At 51.1% G+C, this 17,381-nt stretch overlaps 1 protein-coding gene across 1 annotated transcript in view; it reads left to right on the forward strand.

Moving 5' to 3' along the window:
- The window catches only part of Dennd3 (DENN domain containing 3), a 56,264-nt gene that overhangs the window by 28,460 nt on the left and 10,423 nt on the right, over positions 1–17,381 (forward strand). The window contains exons 10-16 of the mRNA XM_048457143.3: positions 288–384; positions 2,106–2,209; positions 2,700–2,899; positions 4,572–5,093; positions 12,497–12,756; positions 14,408–14,578; positions 15,551–15,680. Coding sequence (XP_048313100.3) covers positions 288–384; positions 2,106–2,209; positions 2,700–2,899; positions 4,572–5,093; positions 12,497–12,756; positions 14,408–14,578; positions 15,551–15,680 — 1,484 coding nt within the window. The remainder of the gene's footprint in view (positions 1–287; positions 385–2,105; positions 2,210–2,699; positions 2,900–4,571; positions 5,094–12,496; positions 12,757–14,407; positions 14,579–15,550; positions 15,681–17,381) is intronic.

The raw sequence follows: 17,381 nt of genomic DNA on the forward strand, positions 1-17,381 counted from the left end.
CGTTGGCGCCATCTGCATGCCCTCCACCCTCAAACTGACGAGCACCATAGCTGATTATTGAGTCTTAATTGGTGTAAAGAGCCGAGGCTCAAGGAGGAGGCGGCAGCCCTGTCTCCCGGCTTCTTCCTAGCTGGAGAAGTGATGGCGATCACATAGTCCATCCTGAGGCTGTCATTCCGGGGATGCAGTAAGTCGTGAAGAGTGTGTTTCTCGGCGTCATTCTGCTGCTAGACAGTGTGCTTTTGCACGTTTGTGGTTCAGCACTTGACCCCCCTTCTCTTTGCTAGGGAAGTGAAGAATCACTTGAATTATGAACACCGCGTGTTCAACAGCGAGGAGTTTCTCAAGACGCGGGCAGCAGGGGACCAACAGTTTTATAAGCAGGTGAGAGGGTAGGGCTCGGGTGGCACCACCCGCTCACTCCTCTGTTGAAACATCTCTCGAAGAAGGCATTTTCGGGATCTCGTCGTGTCTCATCAACTGTATTCGCTTTTTCAGAAAGAATGTTTTTGCCTGGTTTTCATTCCTTGGCTGCCTCGATTTTAAGTTAGCTTTGGAGTGTAGTCTATTTTAAATAAGAGACACAGTTATAGGCATGTGGGTTTGGTGGATTGTGGCACATGTGCAGACGTAGGCGACCATGCCCTCAATCAGAGCATCAGTCCCCTTTCCCTGCCCCCATCCTCCGGCCTCGCAGCCTCTGCTCTGTCTATGAGGAGAACTTGGCCCATCTTGCCATTGTCACACTGCTGATCCTTTCTTTCTCTCAGGGACTGACATGAGCTGTTTCTCAGCAGCTTCCTCAACATTATCCTAGAGTTGGGGTGGAGCCCCCCCCACCTCTCCTCTCCCCGAGACAGGGTTTCTCTTTGTAACTGCCCTAGCTGTCCTGGAACTACCTCTGAGGTTCAAGCTGGCCTCAAACTCACAGAGATCTGCCTGCCTCTGCCTCCCAACTGCTGGGATTAAAGACGTGCACCATCACCGCCTGGTGGACCCACTTTTTCTGCCCATCCCTTAATGACTGCTTTGTCCACCATACAAAGCACGGGGCTTTGATCTGGTGGCATCCCTGTGGAGCCCCTGTGGGTTTGTTTTGACACCTTTGAGGTGGGAGGAGTCATCCGTCTCCAGGGTCTAGGTTACACCATTCACTGGGTAACGTGATGGTGTGACTCCTACATGACTCTTGTGTGCCTCTCCGCCCCTTTTCCGCCCTGTGACCCTCCTGGTGTCCTCTGCTCTCTTATAGTGATCCAGGTCAGGTTGTGGTCCTGCCCATCTGGGTCAAGGCTATCCATACTAACTCTAGTTATTCACAGAGTGCTGCTGTCCATCTTTTCACATGGTCTAATTCTTCCCTGCATCTTCCTACACTGTTTTGACTTTGAGTTCCTGGTGTGGATCTTTCTGGATCCCTATCCAGAAAGGAAGTAGATCGGGGCACCTTTTACCTCCTTTTCCTGCCTATTTTGGGGGTTGCCTGTAGTCCAAGAATTTCCTTACCAGATGGCATACCCATACATTTGAGGAGAAACAGCCTCAGTGCTATGGAGTCCCCTGTGGAGTCAGGACCTTGGGGCTGTCTGGTTCTTGATCTGGCCGAGGCAGCTTGTGTGCTGTGAAATATCCAGAGGTCCCTGGGGCCAGGGACACATACACTACAGGCGCAGCTGTTGTAGTGGCCGGGTGGCCTGGGCTTCTTAACTTTTGTTTTTCCATGTGCCAGTGAGGAACGAAGCTCCAAGTACTTAAGACCCCGCTGCGGACCTGGAGAGATGGCTCAGTGGTTAACAGTGCATACTGCTTTCTAGTGGGCGCAGTTCTCAATACTCTCCTTGTGTGATTCACACCATAATCTCGGATCCAGGGGGATCTGACCCCTCTGGCCTCTGCCGGCACCTGCACTCATGTGCACATACCCACAGATGCATAATTTAAAATAATACAGTTTAAAAAGAAGCCATCGTGAAGCTCCCTGTCGTCACAGGCTTGTGCCTAGAGCCTGCAAGGAGAGGTCATTCCTCAGCGGGGTGGCTGCAGGCTCTGGATGGAGGCTCGGGGACCACGAGCACAGTCTGACAGCCTCTCTCGCTCGCATGCAGGTTTTGGATACCTACATGTTCCACTCCTTTCTGAAGGCCCGGCTCAATGGCAGGATGGACGCCTTTGCTCGGATGGACCTTGACACCCAGTCTGAGGAGGACAGGTGCCTCACTTTGTCCCACATACATGGCTTTCTGGGGACTGAGGGCTCATGTGTCACAGCTCTATTTGGACATGCAAAGGATCGGTTTGGCAGGATATTGAACAATTCACCAAGAGCCTTTAAATATGCAGCCTCCTCTATGTGTCCCTGTTTCATGGGGGCAGCTTTTGTGTGCCTGGCCTAGCATCCTGTACTACACCCTGATCTCTGTCCAGCTTCACTTTTTCCTATGCTTCCCCACTCAAGAAGCCTAATTTTTTTTCCTGCCTTTTCCTGATTTCGTGCAGCTATCAGCCCTGTCCATCTCTGGGATTGTGGGCTCTCCGAGACCCTCTGTTCTTTCCCCTGAGCTGCTCAAGACTGGACTTAGTGACAGGTTCTCCCCCTGTGCATGGCTCTGTCCCCTTGCTTGTCACCCTGGGTGTGGTGGCCCTGGAGGCTCACACTTCTCATCTCTGTGCCCGCGAAGTGAACTTTTGCTCTTCCCTAGGATAGACAGGATGCTTATCAGTCCGAGGAGACCAACCGTGGAGAAGATGGCCTCCCGGAAGGCTTCGCCTCTGCACATCACCCACAGACGTATGGTGGTCAGCATGCCCAACCTGCAGGATATCTCCCTGCCCGAGCTGCCACCCAGGAACTCGTCACTTCGGATAATGGACACCTCAAGCTGTAAAAGCAGCAGTCCAGGCGAGACCACTACCCTTCTGCGCGTACTTGCCCAACACGGCAGTCAATAGCTCGTAGCTTGGTTTAGAGGGAAGGAATATGCTTAAAATCTTAAACTACTTTGGCCAGGTGTGGTAGTGAACACCTGTAATCCTAAACAACTCGGGAGCTGGGGAAGGATTGGTGCTTTTGAGTTTGGGGCCAGACTCTGGATTTCAGGCTACCTTATGTGAGTGTACTCATTGTGAGACTCCTGAAATTCTGCCTCCATAAAAATTTTTTAAAAAAGAACCTTTTTTTTCTTTTCTTTTTTCTTTCTTTCTTTCTTTCTTTTTTTTTTTTTTTTTTGGTTTTTCGAGATAGGGTTTCTCTGTGTAACAATCCTAGCTGTCCTGGAACTACCTCTTGTAGACCAGGCTGGCCCCAAACTCACAGAGATCCGCCTGCCTCTGCCTCTCCAGTGCTGGGATTAAAGGCATGTACCACTACTGCCTGGCTTATGTATATTTTTGAAAAGATTATTTTGTGTTCATGACCCCCTCATATTTGTGTGTGTGTGTGTGTGTGTGTGTGTGTATGCACACACAAGTGCATGTTTGTATGTTATACATATAGGACATGTCTATATTTGCGGATGTGTAATAGGATGCCCCTGTTTGGGTACCAGTCCCTCCCTAAAGGATGCAGTTAGATATTTACACGCCATGCTGCATTTCTGTGTAAACTTCCCCGAGGCACACCCTGTTCTGTGTTGTATCATTTACTTGTACTCTAAGCCCCACCGAGTCCTTAATGGGTGGGAGAAACTGCTGGGGGGGCCAGGCCCTTGACAGCTGCTGTCCCTAGCTCAGGCTGCAGCTAGCTCCAGGAAGCTGGGAGTCCCCAGAGAGTTGCTGTCGGCAGAGACAGTATGCAAATGAAAACTCTCAGAGTTTTAGGAGGTGTGAACCCTTCTGTAGCAACTTCCTGGCTGTGTGACCCCAAGCAGACCAGTTCCATTTCTGAGCCTGCAGTGTCTTCCCTGGGCATGGCCGGCGTGTGCACACTCACTCTGGGACACAGCCTACCTTTTCCGTCCTCATCTGGAGGATGCCCTACCCACCTCCTACCCCTGCACCCTCACAGGCCCCACTCTCCTCCAGCTTCCATAGCTGGGGCACCACCTCCAGCCTTGCTGTGCTTGCAGCTATGGTCTCTTGTCCTAAGGGAGCTCCCAGGAGGAGAGGAGCTTCAACTCTTGATCAGTGTTTAGTCTCCAGGAGGCTTTGGAGGGAACTGGTTTAATTTCTGCCTGTGGCACTTAGGAGCTCTGTTCTCCTCAGTCCTCACCTTCTGCACCTCTGCGGTGGGAGCCCATGCTACCGCTGCCCAGAGCCACTGTTCAGGTGACAAACGCTTCCAAAGGCTGAGCCCTGCGTGGCAGATATAACTTGGTTTAGGTTACTTGCTTAGTCTTCAGAGCCCAGTCACAGCATTTTCACTTAATATTCATAGTTTTGAAGACATAATTGCCCCCAAGGAGAATAGTTGTTACTCTGAGAACAAAATGGGCTTTTCTTCTTCACCCCAAGGAATGTCTTGAAAGAGGCACATGGGTTTATGTCCAAAGCACACAGTGACATGATAGGGACCCCTCTACCTTTTCCAGGACCATGCTAATTACATGCATTTTCCCTTTGATTTTCTTTTCCAGTTCTCAAAGTGACCCCGAAGTCAACATATACATTCAAGATCCCTGAGATCCACTTCCCGCTGCTGAGCCAGTGCGTTCAGACCTACTACACAGACCTCACCACCCTGCTGAGCAAGGCCATGGGCCTGCTGGGCCCTGGTGACTCTCTGATTCTGGCCAGGTACTTCTACCTGCGGGGCCTTATCCACGCGAGGCAGGGGCAGCTGCTGAGCGCCCTCTTGGACTTCCAGAACCTGTACAAGACCGACATAGGGATCTTCCCAGCCGACCTTGTTAAGAGCATGGTGGAATCCATGTCAGCCTCCGAGTGGGCCCAGGCTGAGCGGACTCCCGAGCTGAGACGGCTCATCACAGAGGTCCTGGACAAGCCGGGCGAGGCCCCCAAAGCAGACGACGCCGTGAAGAACTTCGAGCTGCCCAAGAAGCACATGCAGCTGAACGACTTTGTGAAGCGGGTTCAGGAGTCGGGGATCGTGAAAGACACCGTCGTCATCCATCGCCTGTTTGAGGCACTGACCATGGGTAAGAGGACCCCACAGCTGCTCCGATGCCCTCTGGGTCTTCGGGTCTCTAGCGACAATTGGATCCACTAAAGATCAAAAGGATAAAAAAGGAGCTGTGTCTGCACTGAACACAGACAGCTTTTTTTTTTTTCCTTGACACTGTCCCGTAAGCCAAGGCTTCTTTTTTTTTAATTTATTTTTTTATTTTATATGCACTGGTGTAGTGCCATGGGTGTCGGTCCCCTGAACCTGGGGTTCCAGACAGTTATGAGCCCCTATGTGGGTGCTGGGAATTGAACCCGGGTCCATCTGGAAGAGCAGTCAGTGCATTTAACCACTAAGCCATCTCTCTACCCCAAGCCAAGGCTTCTTGAACTTGCACTCATGGCCACTTTCACCCAAGAGTCTTCCATGAGATGCAGGTGTTTAGGAGTATAAACCAGGTGTGCAAACACTCATTGGTAATCAGTCATAAGGAAATACGTTTTAATACGATTATGTTGTATACAATATAATATTAACATTGACTAAAGACAGAAGCAGGGCTGGGATGTGGCTCAGTTGGCAGAGTGCCTGCCTAGCACGCTTGAACCCGGTGCCTAGAATAAATCAGGCATGGTGGCTCACACCTGTTATCCCAGCCTCAGCGATGGGAAGATGGTACAATCAGAGGTTCGGAGTTATCCTTGCTTATCTAATTAGCTTGAGAACAGCCTGGGGTGTATGAAGCTATCTCAAAATCTTTATTTAAAAAAATACAAATTTCCAAATTAATGAGATGAATATACTTTTTTTTGTTTGTTTGTTTTGTTTTTCAAGACAGGGTTTTGAAACCTGTGTAGCCTTGGCTGTCCTGGAACTCACTCTGTAGACCTGGCTGTCCTCAAACTCACAGAGATCCGCCTACCTCTGCCTCCCGAGTGCTGGGATTAAAGGTGTGCGCCACCACTGTCTGGCTGTTTTTGTTTATTGAGTCAGGGTCTTGCTATGTAGCCTGGAACTCACTATGTAGACCAGGCTGGCCTCAAACTCATGAAGATCCACCTGCTTCTGTCTCCCAAGTGCAAGGGTTAATGGAATATACCACCATGCCTGGCCAAGAATTAAATCTTGAAGATGAGTATTGTGGCTCATGCCTGCAGTCTTGGCCCTTGGGAAACTGAGGTAGGAGGAACTATGAGTTCAAGGCCAGCCTCAACAACATAGTGAGTTCTAGGTCAGTCTGGACTATAGAGACAGACCCTGTCTTAGAAGGAAAAAAAATTAAATCTTGTAAAATCTTAACCGAATGAATGTTTGATTCTGCACAACCCATCTTTGGAAGTTGATATTCTGATTTTGTAATCCTCAGTGTTTAGAACCCCGCTTTGCATAAGTACTTAGTAAAACAAATGGCAGATGTATTTTTAGGTTTGTTTCAGAAATTATTTGAAGTTCTATTCTAATCCCAAGTCAGGATTCACTTAATGACTTTCTTTAAATGAAACTCAAATCAGCAACTCCAGCTTAGAAAAGCAATTTTAAAGTAAGCTACTCTAAGACAACGCAGTGTGAAGACCTGCTAGCTTGCCGTTTTCACGTGGAGTAACGGCAGTGAGAAGATACGAGAAGTCTCCGTTTTCTGTAATCAAACCAGTGGGTGTCGGCAAGAGCACAAACCCTTGTACGTTAAAGGCATTAGTCAGTCACAGTGTTTGGGGCAGCTTTTGCTGGTGTGATGTAACATGATGGGACACACAGCACAGAGTGCACACATGGCTGCAGGTGACGTGCGGTACAGCATGGCTGAGGTCTACGCGAGGCTGGCTGTCTCTGCAGTTGCATCTGACCCAGTGGCTGTGCAGCGGCTGCACAGCTGTGCCTCAGAATTCTCATACAAACATGCACACACATGCACACACACACACACACGACGGGGGGCAGTGTGCCAGGTGCCAGGGCAGCCCACCTGATTAAGAAGGTCTTGGTACCTTTTACTACAAGACCCATGTTTCTTGGGTTTGTCTGTGCCGTATCCCCAGTGAAGCACTGTCCCCAGCCCAGGCTCTGCTTTCTCTTTCGCTCAAAATCCCTGATGGCGAGATGTCTCCCAATAGCACGCAGGTGATGTTTTACACTCACGGACTGTGTCCCGCCATCTGTGGAAGTTTGAAATCCTGTTTTATTTCTCACTGATCCAGGTTAGCTGTACTGACATGTGTGTCTGTTCTGTCTGTCTGCTGACCACGCTGGAGGGAGCATAGCTCATCTGTCATCTTTTGGTTATTGTTGTTTGTTTGGCTTTTTTGTTTTTTGAGGCACGGTTTCTCTGTGTCTTTGGAGCCTGTCCTGGAGCTCGCTTTGTAGACCAGGCTGGCCTCGAACTCACAGAGATCTGCCTGTCTCTGCCTCTTGAGTGCTGGGATTAAAGGCGTGTGACACCACCACCCGACTTCATCTGTCATCTTGTAACTGAGAGGTGTCCTGTGACTTCGCCTTTCCAGACACTGAAAGGGGGGGCCCTGACATCTGTCCCTTGATAGCCTGTGTGGGTTGGTTCCTCTGCTGAGAGCTGGAAGCTTGCTTGGGCCAAGTGTCAGCACCGCAGCTCTGTGCTGCCCCACCTGTGAGCTCTGCTGCCCACTGTCTCATTGCCACAGTGATCTTCCTGTCTAATGTGAGCTAGCACTGCCCAGCTGGTGACCTCAACCATCTATCCCCATGCTGGCTTCTTCCTGTGAGTTATAATCTCAGCCTTTGCCTGAGTTTTATGTTGGGACAGTTCTCTCTCCACTGTTGACTTGAGTGGGCTTCTTGTGTTCTGTACATCTTCACCTTGCCAGGGCGGGCGCTGCCAGGGCGGGCGCTGCCAGGGTGGGTGCTGCCAGGGCAGGCGCTACCAGGGCGGGCACACCAGGTGTCACCCCTGGCCGTGCTGTGAGCACTGCAGAGAACATAAATGGGCTGATCATGAACTGCCGCAGGAAGGCTTGGACCTGTGTGCCGCAGGAAGGCTTGGACCCAGCTGCTGAAACTCTTGAATTCCCTGCTCTCTGCTGGCCAGGCCAGTCCCGTCAGCCCATCCACAGGTGGTGCCACCACAGATCCCACCAACTGCAGCTAAAAAATATTTGGAGCATGTGCTTTCTACTGAGCACGTGCAGATTTTTGTTTATTTATTTGTTTTTCCGAGACGGCATTTCACTGTGTAGCCTTGGCTGTCCTGAAACTCCTTCTGTAGACCAGTTAACCTCAAACTCACAGAGATCCGCCTGCCTCTGCCCCGAGTGCTGGGACTGAAGGTGTGCGCCGCCGCCACCACCACCCGGCAGGCAGATGTTTTTCTTGTTAACCATTTCTCAAGCAGTAAACTTGAAATTCCATGGTGTTGGGCGTACAACCCTGAAAGATCTTAGAGCCCACAGGAGGGTGTACCGGTTTGTGTTAACACTGTCACTTATAGAAGAGACTTGATGCACACAGCTTTGGGGGAGATGGAGATGGGGACCACCTGTCACTGACCAGGGGCAGTAGTAGCCTTCTGTGGGGTAGCCTGCACTGCTTGGGAGTCCGGGGCTGCAGGCAGCTATGGTGTGCTAGTGTGTGTAGGGAGGCAAGGCATTCACAGACAGACTCTGAAGGCGCTGTGGGTGTGCTTTTCCTCATCCCGCCGTGTGACCTCATGAGGATGTGAATGCCCCAAGGACCCCCTGTATACTGCGGGTCCGGTGCACTGTGGCCTGAGATAAAGGGATTCAGAATATAGGGTAATTCTTCTCACCTGGCAGCATGCTGAGCATGTCTGGTGGCGTCTCTGTCGCCTTCACAGCCCTGGTCTGGTCTGGTTACCTAGTTACTCAATGGCTGGTGGACCCTGGTGTAGGAAGAGAGCCCGCATCTCTTTTAAGGCCTTTCTTCTTCCTCCGCTAGTGGCAGTGTGTGACATCACTACCTAGCTTCCAGAGAGCCTGGGAAGTGAGCACCTGATCTATAGTTGTGGAGCCGGCCAGTGAAGGACTGTCATTGGCCTTCACTTACATGGCTTCTTAGGTAGAGAAGTGCCCCAGGAGGTGACAGGACCCCGTTGTCACTGCAATGACTGTATGTGTATTCCGGTCAAGCGGCTGTGCTGAAAGACAAAATGTTTGCAAAGCTGAGTGTTCCTATCTTACAGTGACTTGTATGTGTACAAGAGGACGCCTGAGGGCTGGGGCAAAGCTCAGTAGAGAGCTTGCCTGGTGTGAGCAAGACCCTGGGTTCAATACCCCGTGACACACCCACCTCAAAAGAGTAAGGTTGAGACTGTATTTAAAACGATCACTTCCATTCTCATGTTCGTTCGTGTGACGTGAGCCGCTGGCAAGAGGGCACATCATAGCGGTACACTTGTGAGAAGTTGGAGGCAGGGAATGGGCATTCTGCCTGTGGGTGTGACTGTCATGCACCTGAGGACAACGGAGTGTGTGGGTGTCCGCGTGTGTGCACAGCGGCTGTGGGTGTGTGCACAGTGAGGGAGGCACCATAGCTTGTAGTCGGGGCCTGCCGTAGTCCTGGCAGTGTGGTATCCATCGCTAGCTGGGGTGCTGGCTGTAAGCGCGAGAATTCTGCTTTCCCTCTACTGGGGTGTCTTTAGTCTTGCTGCTCCTACTCAGCACGTCCAGAGCACACGAGCCCCTCGCCTTCAAGGATGGGCCGCGTGTCTATACGAGGACATTTCGGGTGCTGACTGCACAGAGGGTCTATCCCAAAGGATGTGCATGAAGGATACCTGCCTCTGTCACTCTCTCAAGTGGTGGTGTGAGCTGCCGCTCCTGCCTCTTCTCCTGTTCTGTTCTGTTTTCTGGGCTCTTCCCTGTACCCTATGTGACTGAGACTCTCTCTCTATCTATCTATCTATCTATCTATCTATCTATCTATCTATCTATCTATATATATGTGATTTATTTATTTATTTTGCATAGAACATTCTGCCTTCATGTATGCCTGAATGCCAGAAGAGGGCACCAGATCTCACCACTGATGGCTGTGAACCACCATGTGGTTCCTGGGACTTGAACTCAGGACCTCTGATGGCTCTAAGCCATCTCTCCAGTCCCCCCAAAGCCTATCTTACATGATGTCTGATGGGAATGACACGTGCTTATGAGCCAAGTGCAGTCAGTCTGAAGCCTGGGCCCCAGCAGGCTGCAGAACTCAGTGTCTGTCAGGTGGAGGACTCTGGGTCACAGTTTTATGGGGCAGGGGATGACTGTCAAACTGTCAGTCACCTCACTGAACTCCCTGCCCAGTGTAGGAGACTTCAGAGGCTTGTCCCACGCATGGGGTCTCCCATTCTCTGTTGTTTGTCTTCCTCAGTCACTTTGTGTTACACATTATACAGATGGCTACTGTACCTCCACGCCATGTGAAATTATTTTTCCAGTCAATTCAAAACTTACGTGGGGTTTGGGGTGTAGCTCAGTGGAAGACTTGCCTAGCACAGGCAAGATCCTGGATTCAACCTCTAAGCTCTGCAAAAGAGAAAAAGGAATTTAAAATACATATTATTCAACTACCTTGAAAGATAAACAGAACGAAAGCTTGAGAATGGCACCACCTGGTGGAGGTCCCCATGAGAATGTTCCGGGCTGCCTTACAGCTTGGTGACAGACCTTCCTGTTGGGCCTCCTTCCTGCCTGCGCCTCAGCTATCCTTGTTATTTGGAAATTTCCGCTGGAACCTTTCCCGTCCTCTACGGTCTGCACATGGCTGTGTGCTCACCCGTCACACTGTGGCAGCAAAAGAGATGTATCAGACAGTTGTCACCGTGACCCCGTTAACACCTGGGACTGGTGATGTGGACCCAATGGGACTTGGTCCACCTCAGACCTGGGCCTCTGAAGTCTGAGCACAGGGAGACACGGGTTCTGCATGAGCAGGGACCAGCTGCCAGCAGGCAGGGGCTGTAATTCCTACTTCAGCTTCCTAGTTTGTATACAAGCCTGGTGAGTGTGGCTGCCATAGGCTGTGGATATAAGGGCGTCCTCTTTGTGCCGTGGAAGGTCAGTGTTGGTGTGTGCTGGTGGTTATACCGGTGCCTCGAGGGAGGTATGTGCACAGTTGGTGGGTGTGCAGCCAGCATGTTAGGACAGGCTGCATGGGGCTGTTCCCTGCACTGTTAGGGAAGGCTGTATGGGGCTGTTCCCTGCATTGTTAGGGAAGGCTGTGTGGGGCTGGTCCCTGCACTGTTAGGGCAGGCTGTATGGGGCTGTTCCCTGCATTGTTAGGACAGGCTGTATGGGGCTGGTCCCTGCATTATTAGGGAAGGCTGCATGGGGCTGGTCCCTGCATTGTTAGGACAGGCTGCATGGGGCTGTTCCCTGCATTGTTAGGGCAGGCTGCATGGGGCTGTTCCCTGCATTGTTAGGGCAGGCTGCATGGGGCTGTTCCCTGAATTGTTAGGGCAGGCTGCATGGGGCTGTTCCCTGCATTGTTAGGGCAGGCTGTATGGGGCTGTTCCCTGCATTGTTAGGGCAGGCTGTATGGGGCTGTTCCCTGCATTGTTAGGGCAGGCTGCATGGAGCTGGGGCTGTTCTCTGCATGTTAGGGAAGGCTGCATGAGGCTGTCCTCTGCATTGTTAGGGCAGGCTGCATGGGGCTGTTCACCTGCATGTTGAGGGGAAAGGCAGGGTGTTCTGGTGTGACAGTTAGGATGAGTCTGTATGGAGGCACATAACCGTATGGCCTGCTTGAGAGCAGTGCTTGGTATGGCTGGAGAATGGGGCGTGAAAGGAAAGAGGGGGCAGTCTCAGGGAACTAGAGGTCTGATACGGTTGAACAGTCTGAAAAGGTCTGGGTGAGGAGCAGGAAGGTCCACTTGTGCTTTAGGAAAGCAATTGTGGGGGCCGAGGAAAGCAGCCTAGCAGCTGGGAGGTGGCAGCGGCAGCAGTGAGGAGCACGGTCTGTGCAGGACGGAGGGTCCGAGGCACAGTAGTACACAGTAGCAACAGGCTCTGGACACTTGAGCCAGGTAGGACCAGGCAAGGGAGATGGGGAGAGCGAAGAGCTTGAGCCAGCAGGTCTCAGAAGGTGAGTGTGGGCGACAGCTGTACCCCAGAAGAAAGCGCCTTATATGCCAGGCATAGCAAAGCGCTCCTAGAATCTCAGCATGCGGAGACTAAGACGGCAGGAGCAGAACTGGTGCCCAGTGAATTCCAGGCCAGTCTCAGAAACAGAACAATTGTTTCAAAAAAAAAAAAAAGTGTTCTTGTTGCAGTTACTGTAACTACCTATGGTAGGTCAGATGGTCATCCCTTTGTGGGCTAGAGGAGACAGATGGCCCGCCCCACAAGCTGGGGCAGACAAAGGCTTCAGAGTTGTGGGCATTGGTGCCACCTGCTGCCTGACTCGGGTAGTGCATGCTTGAGGCATGAGGCCCAATGAAATCTCTCTTGTTAAACCCAGGACACGAAAAACAGATTGACCCTGAAACATTCAGAGACTTCTACACCTGCTGGAAGGAGACGGAAGCAGAGGCACAAGAGGTCAGCCTGCCTGCACTGCTGATGGACCATCTGGATAAGAACGAGTGCGTGTACAAGCTGTCGAGCTCCGTGAGGACCAACCGCGGTGTTGGCAAGATCGCCATGACCCAGAAGCGCCTGTTCCTGCTCCCCGAGGGGCGGCCGGACTACGTGGAGATCGCCACCTTCAGGAACATAGAGGTGAGGCTGCCATGATCACAGGCGCAGGATGCAACCATTCCCCAGGCATCCCTGTTTGCCCTCGGTTACCTTCAGCACCATGTACCTTTCTGTACCCCAGCTTGCTCAGCTCTCAAGTAAGGGTGAGATGGCACCCCTGGGGCGGTATTCCTCACCCGATTCCACTGCAGTGACCATGTATAGAGGTGCAAGGTAAGGCTGGCTATGACTGTCTCCCAAAGATGGGAGGTTAGGAATGAATTCATCTCAGCGAGATGGCTACATGCTAACCACCGGTAGCCGCGGTTTCCCAGTGTGTCCCCATGTTGTGTCCCACAGTGTCTATTGGGGTTTCTGAGCACATACTTCTTATTAGTTTTCAAAGTTTATTTGCTTTTTGAGACAGGGTCTTGCTATGTAGCCCAGGCTAACTTTGAACTTGCAATCTTCCTGTCTCAGCCTCCTGAATGTTGGGATTATAGGCATATTCTACCACACATCTGGGCACATTTTATTTTATTTATTTGTTTGTTTGTTTTCTTTTCTGAGACAGGATTTCTCTGTGTAGCTTTAGAGTCTATCCTAGAGCTCGCTTCCAGGCTGGCCTTGAACCCACAAAGATCTGCCTGCCTCTGCCTCCTGAGTGCTGGAATTAAAGGCGTGTGCCACCACCTCCCAGTTTTGTTTTGTTTTGTTTTGTTTTTTAAAGATTTATTTATTACATCACAGTGTACTGCTTACATGTTTGCCTGCACACCAGAAGAGGGCATCAGAACCACTACGTGGTTGCTGGGAATTGAACTCAATTAAATGCTCTTAACCTCTGAGTCATCTCTACAACCTGGTTGGTTGCTTTTTTGAGAGCAGGTTTCTCTGTGTAACCTTGGCTGTCCTGAACTATGTAGTGCTCACAGAGAACTACCTGGTTCTGCCTTGGAGTATTGGGATGAAAGGCATATGCTACCACGCCTGGCCACGTTACATTACTCCAGAGGAGGAGGTCTGAATCAGGTGTACTGGTGTGTCTCATTAATCCCAGCACTCAGGACTCAGAGGCAGGAGTTCTGCAAGTTCTAGGCTAGTGTGGGCAACAGAGTGAGACCCTGTCTCAAAACAAGAAGAAAGAAAAAGAGTTGGGTGGGTGGGAGGCAGAGGCAGGTGGATCTCTGAGTTTCAAGGCCAGTCTGGTCTACAGAGCAAGTTCCAGGTCAGAGAAACTCTGTCTCAAAAAACAAAAAAACAAACTCCACCAACAAAAACAAGCAAAAGAGGCAAGAAAAAAAAAAAAACAAACAAAAAAACAAAACAAAACAAAAAACCAAAACCCAGGTCAGAATTGGAACCTGACGGTCTTATATTTAACAATTACCGTCCCACACTCGAGGCCTAGGAGAGGTGGGGTGGGGGTGTCATGTGTTCTCAGCTACTGGGGTCACAGCAGGAAGAAGGGCCAAGACCAGTGGCCACTGGGATGCCCACAGGCCTGCAGCTCTCGTCCCTGTCTGCGCTGCTGGTTCGCTCCAGAAGCCCTCTGGGAAAGTGAAAGGCTGTAAGGTGCCCACGTGCCCAACATCATGGCCAAACTTGCCCTTCGTACCTTGAGGCTGCTCCTTCCCTCCTGCTACCAACCCAGGCTTCTCCTCTGCAACGTCACATTCTCGTCCTCCCGCAGGAAGTCAAAAACTCCACAATGGTCTTTCTCCTCCTGAAGATACCCACCTTAAAGATCAAGACAGTGGCCAAGAAGGAAGTCTTCGAGGCTAACCTGAAGTCCGAATGTGACCTGTGGCACCTGATGGTGAAGGAGATGTGGGCCGGGAAGAAGCTGGCAGACGACCACAAGGTCTGAGGTGGGGGTGGTCCTGTGGGCACGGGTAGCGCCAGGTCCTGAAGGGGGCACCGAGAGCTAACAGCTCAGGCCTGGCACCACTGGGCAGGGGAGTTCTACTATCTGAAGGGACACAGAAGCTGCTGTGGCTCTGTGACCTCACTTGAGGCCACGTGGCCTTTGAGGTTGGCGTGAGGAGGAGCCCATGAAGGCTGCAGCCCACATTGACTCCCTTTGTGCACCCTCCATTCTGGTGTCTTCCCAGTGAATGGTGGGGAGGGTTGGAGGAGGTGTTCATCATCTAAATGCCAAGGAAAACATGCGTCAAGCAAGCCGGGTATGGGAGCATGTGTCCATTATCCCAGTACTCAGAAGGCTAAGCTAGGAAGGCCTGGAGTTTGAGGCCAGCCTGGACTATAGAGCAAGACCATGTCTCAAACAATTACCTAACCTAACCAAAACAATGGATTAAGACCATCATCAGAGGACTCGCACAGAGGAACTGGTCATAAGGGTATGTGGAGACTTGTAGCCTCACCAGCCACCCGAAATATCTTAGAAGGAACAGACTGGCTGGTGGCGTGGGTGGGGCCCCTACTTGTGATGGGTTATTCCTGTCATGGATTGGGAGTGGACTCTGTCCTCTCTAAGGTTCTGTATTCCGTGATCTCTGGCCCAGCCATTTGGTTCTACACCCACTGTGCTATGCAGATTAGCTATGCAATGGCAAAAGCCCATGGCGGGACTGTTCCCTCACCTGTCACTGGGTACAGTCACCAGCGCTGCTATCTTAGTGTGGTTGGGGCAGGAGTGAGGAGGCATAAGGTCCTGCCTGCCTTATTTAGAGAAGAAAATGCGCTGGCTCCCAGAGTCAACAATCAGGGTTTATTGTAACTCTGAGCAAAAGATGACGTGACCCCAACTCCCAGCTCCTCACCTACTGTCCAGTGAGGGGATGGGGCTGACACATGCCCGCTTCTGCCCTAGGACCCGCAGTACGTCCAGCAAGCACTGACCAACGTCTTGCTCATGGATGCCGTGGTTGGCACACTGCAATCATCCAGCGCCATACATGCCGCCTCCAAGTTGGCCTACTTTGACAAGATGAAGAACGAAAGTGAGTTCCATGCCTCTGGCTGTCATAAGCATTTGCCTCAGGCTCTTCTGGCTGGCTCTATCCGTTAGAACCCACCAAACTTTCTTGCTCTCTCTTCTATTTTTGCTTACTTTTGGGGGTGGGGGTAGGGTCTTGCTGTGTAGACCACCTGAACGCAAACGCATGGTCCTCTTGCCTCCATCTCCCAAATGCTGGCATTCCACAGCCAGCCACATTTTGTTGATTTGGAGGGTGTTTTTTGTCTCTGCTGTGTGAAGGTCAGAGTCACTTCTCTTCCTTCCACAGTGTGGGTCTCCAGGATTGAACTCATTAACAAGCTTGGGGGCAAAGTGCCTAAACACTAAGCCATCTCGCTGGCCCTACTTTGTTTTGAGTATCACTATTGTTCTCTTGTTTCCTGTTTTATTGTTTGTGTGAGACAGGGGCGGATTCTAGCATAGGCTACCCTGGAACTCAGTATATAGCCCAGGCGGACCTTGAACTTACAATCCTCCTGCCCCAGTGAGTGTTAGGATTGTAAATGTTTTAAATATCACATGATGGCTTTCATCTTCACTGAACCGTGGACCATGTAGCTCCTCCTTGTCACAACACACTGGTTCCTTGTTTCTGTTCTGGATGGTGTTCCATTTTACATGTACACTGCATGTCCTGACCAACTGCAGAGTTTCCTGGCTGACTCAGCAGACAAGAAATATCTGGAAGGCTACTGAGTAACTGATAGCCTTTCCGGTTAATGTTGGGGATGTGTCGGGACCACACCTGCCAGACATCCATGGCTTCTCTGCACCTGGTTGGTCTGCTGACTGATAGACTAAGCACCAGTCTCCTGTAGCTCAGGCTGGTCTTGACCTGTCTCTGTACCTGAAGATGACTTTAAACTCTGATCCTCCTGCCTCCACCTCCCAGGTGCTGGCATTACTGTGCCTCAGTGCCCAGCATCTCTTTATCTTTACTGTGGCCGGTTTCCTGGGACAGAAATCTCCAGCATCTTTCCTGCTCATTCTGTTTGGCTCTTCCATTCTGAAGCCATACAGAAGTCCGTATTTCAAGACTAGGACCAGTGGGTGAAGATGTCTCGCGCCTTCTGAGCTTCTGCTTTGTTTCCATTTTAAACGTCCTGCAGCTTCCTGCTCTGAGACCCGTAGATAGGAAACCTATCGAGGCCACAGAGAGTGTGTGAAGTTAAACAATAGGAAGTTCACCTCGGGACACAGACGGATGAAGTAGGACCGTCTGCAGATACCATTCAGGACCTATTGATACTGAGCTGTCCCTCGCCTCCTGGACCCTTTAACATGTGGCATTTGCAGAGTGGTAACCCCCTCCTTGTGAGATGACTCTGAGACACACTCTGCAGGAGGAATTCTCACACCTGCTTAGCATCATCCCTGGACTCTCTGTGTGGTCTCATCTGTCCTGGGTGTTTCCCACACTGGGGAGCCTTCCTGACTCCATCCTTTCGCCCTTCATGAGCCAGCTTGTGCCGCCACTTCACTCCTCTAAGGAAACTGTATTTTGTATGATGTGTGTTGTGCACTTCTGTATCTGTGAGTGTGTGTGTGTGTCAGTGCCACGGCGTGTGTACGCAGGTTGGAGGACAACCTCAGGTGTCGGTCCCCACCTTCCACCTTGCTTCAGATGTGTGTGGGGTTGTCTCATTTTTGTTGTGTGCTGTGTATGTTAGGCTAGCTGTGTGTT

This window comes from Myodes glareolus, chromosome 19 (assembly GCF_982192425.1).
Source record: "Myodes glareolus chromosome 19, mMyoGla1.1, whole genome shotgun sequence".
In the NCBI taxonomy this organism is placed as follows: Eukaryota; Metazoa; Chordata; class Mammalia; order Rodentia; family Cricetidae; genus Myodes; species Myodes glareolus.